Here is a 2,710-nt window from a genome sequence, read left to right as displayed (position 1 = left end):
CACACACACACACACACACACACACACACACACACACACAATAACAGAGAGAGTCACAAGCTGAAACCTGCTGGAGCTGCCAGTGGTACAATAACAGATGGAGGACGTCCAATGAAAACACTGTGGCTTTTAAAGTGTCACAAACCTGCAGTTCTTCACAGCACAACTACTTTATTTGATCATACGTAACACTCAATATAAATATTTCATCTTGTTATATTCTGGTGTTTTCTTTTTAAAAAGAAAATCACTTCTTTTCCCCCTCTTCATAAACCTTCTTATATTCCCACAGCCCATCCCTTCAGGACCCTACGCCACCCCTCCAAACTACGGCGTCCCCTTCAGCCCCGCCCCCCCGAGCACGTTGCACATGGGCGGGGCCAACTACAGCCAGATGCCGCCCGGATCGTTCATTTCAGGTCAGTGTTGGAAGCTTCCCGTTTTGAGCAGAGGCCGTCTGCCAGACAGGAAAGTCGTGGGAGTTAACGAAGACGTTAATAATTTTAAAAAAATTATGACGGCCTCGATAATTATAGCAGAAAAGATAATTTACTGAAGGAAAAAGTTTTTACTTGTTTGATCTGTTGGCAAGTTAATGTTTTTTAGGCCAGATTTTTGGCTTTTGCAGAGGTGTTCCTGCAGTCTGAGTGTTGTTGCCTCGGGGAAAACGAACTGAATTAACCAACATGTTTGGGTAATTTAGGGCCCAATCTAAGCCCTGGTTTCATTTTTTTAATTGTTTTTTTTTTTTGGATGATAAAGGAAAACTAGAACATTCCTAAAGAAATTTTGAATTGAATCAAAAAAGGATGAGCATTATAAAAAAGTAAATTGGTTGGTAATTCTTTTTTCTTTAATGTTCGATCTGTCCCATCCTATTCTCCTGATCCCGTTTTGGTAGTGTCCGTCTCATTTTTCTCTCAAGCTGAAAAAACATAAACTCCCCGACCTCCTTTCTGACCGAGACTCAAAGTTATTTAACAAGTGACAAATTATCTACTGGAAGAAATAAATAAAAAGCTAGAAAATTTGAATGAAGTTCGGCGGCGATGGAGAGGCGGCGAGATGGGGAGAAAGTAACTCTAATACTTTATACTGCAGTATTGTCTAAATATAATATATTGATATGAAAAACACCAAATACCACCTACTTTAAAACATATAAGATGTGTAAAGTTTGTGGGAGTAAGAAGAGTCATGACATCATCACTCTTTTTTTGCAAATGTCCTCAATGTCGTACTGCTACTAAATACTGCTGCTAATGTACTGCTACCAAGTCAACGCACACTAATGCTCATCCAGCCAACCATTTAAATATTTTATTTGTATAAGTATGGTTTAGGTAGCGAAACAAAAATAATGTCAAAAACATAATTAAAAACAGAATAAGGCCGTTTGCTGACAAACTTACAAAATGTTCTTTAAACTCCATCACAGTTTATTAAATGTCATTTTTTTCCTTATAAAAATGTGGAGTTTTGCTCTAAAATGACAAACTTTAATGRGAACATAGTCTACTTCTTTCGTAGGATTTTTTTTTTTCTTTTTACCATCAGCACTAAAWTCTGATGTGTAGAAAGCAGAAGCGACCCGATTGTCTGGGTTTTCTTTGTGACTTTCAGAACCGCAGCGCAGCAATTTTCACACGAGTTACTCTAAAACAACCCCAAACAGAGAAGCTCAGATCCTTTGAGAGATCCGGGTTTGATTACTTGGTAATTTGAACAGTTTGTGGGCAAAAAAGAAAAAAAAACCTTGAAAATGCTGCTAGTATCATTAAAGAAATCATCTCAGGAATTCTCTTTGTACGGTTATGCTGTTGTGGAAAAATTCATTTTAGCAAAAAAAAAAAAGAAAAGAAAATGAGAAAAACATGTCCAGGCCTGTTTATCAGGGGGGATATATATCAAGGTTTCTATGCATTCTGCTTGATTTACCACTCATATTTTGAGGATTACGATCTTTAAATGTGAGTCGTAAAGAACAGCCTGGTGGCTTCTTAAGCAGCACTTTGTCACCTTGAGCTGCTTGAACTGTAAGAGCTTAAAAATCCAGAAAGACGTCCCTATCAGGACATTGGGGAGAGGGGGAGAAGGAAAAACCATCTGGAGCAGAGTTTCTGATGTGACTGCCAGACAAACACCTGAAATAGACATTACTCAACAAAAAAAACACAAAAGCGCTGCGGTGCTACGTGAAGGCGTTCCCATCAGTCTCCACACTCAGCAGTTACAGGATCTAATGACACATCAGGCAAGAAGCTCAATCTGGAGGTTTGTTTTAGAGGTTTCTTTTCCGTTTTTTGTCTGTGAAGTCTGATTTTAATACTCATCACTCACCGGCTTAAAAGCTTTTGATTAAAACAACACAAAAACCCAAAAACAAATCGTTTTTTTTTTTTTTTTAAGTTTTGGGATCCTATCCTGATATCCTTCGCCTGCATCCTGTCAGAGCTCGCTGTCGGTTTGAGAATTTATTTCCTCCTAATTAGTTTGATACCAGCATGTGCTCTCCAGACACACTCTCTGCCCTGCATGTGTGTTCGTGTTTGGAGATGTTTGGTTAAACAGAGATGTGAAGGAGATAACTGGTAAAACCTGATATTCCCCAGTAGCTTTGCCCCTTTAACACACACACACACACACACACACACACACACACACACACACACACACACACACACACACACACACACACACACAAAAAACA

At 38.9% G+C, this 2,710-nt stretch overlaps 1 protein-coding gene across 4 annotated transcripts in view; it reads left to right on the top strand.

Moving 5' to 3' along the window:
* Nucleotides 1–2,710, top strand: part of chd3 (chromodomain helicase DNA binding protein 3) — a gene marked incomplete at its 5' end in the record, with an annotated part of 53,635 nt that overhangs the window by 42,915 nt on the left and 8,010 nt on the right. For all 4 annotated transcript variants that reach the window (XM_014016194.1, XM_014016191.1, XM_014016192.1 and 1 more), the window contains 1 exon segment: nucleotides 293–419. In XM_014016194.1, the coding sequence (XP_013871648.1) occupies nucleotides 293–419 (127 nt within the window).

The sequence above is a fragment of the Austrofundulus limnaeus genome, unplaced genomic scaffold (assembly GCF_001266775.1).
Source record: "Austrofundulus limnaeus strain Quisiro unplaced genomic scaffold, Austrofundulus_limnaeus-1.0 Scaffold140, whole genome shotgun sequence".
NCBI classification, from domain to species: domain Eukaryota; kingdom Metazoa; phylum Chordata; class Actinopteri; order Cyprinodontiformes; family Rivulidae; genus Austrofundulus; species Austrofundulus limnaeus.
This window is presented reverse-complemented; position numbering and strand designations above follow the sequence as displayed.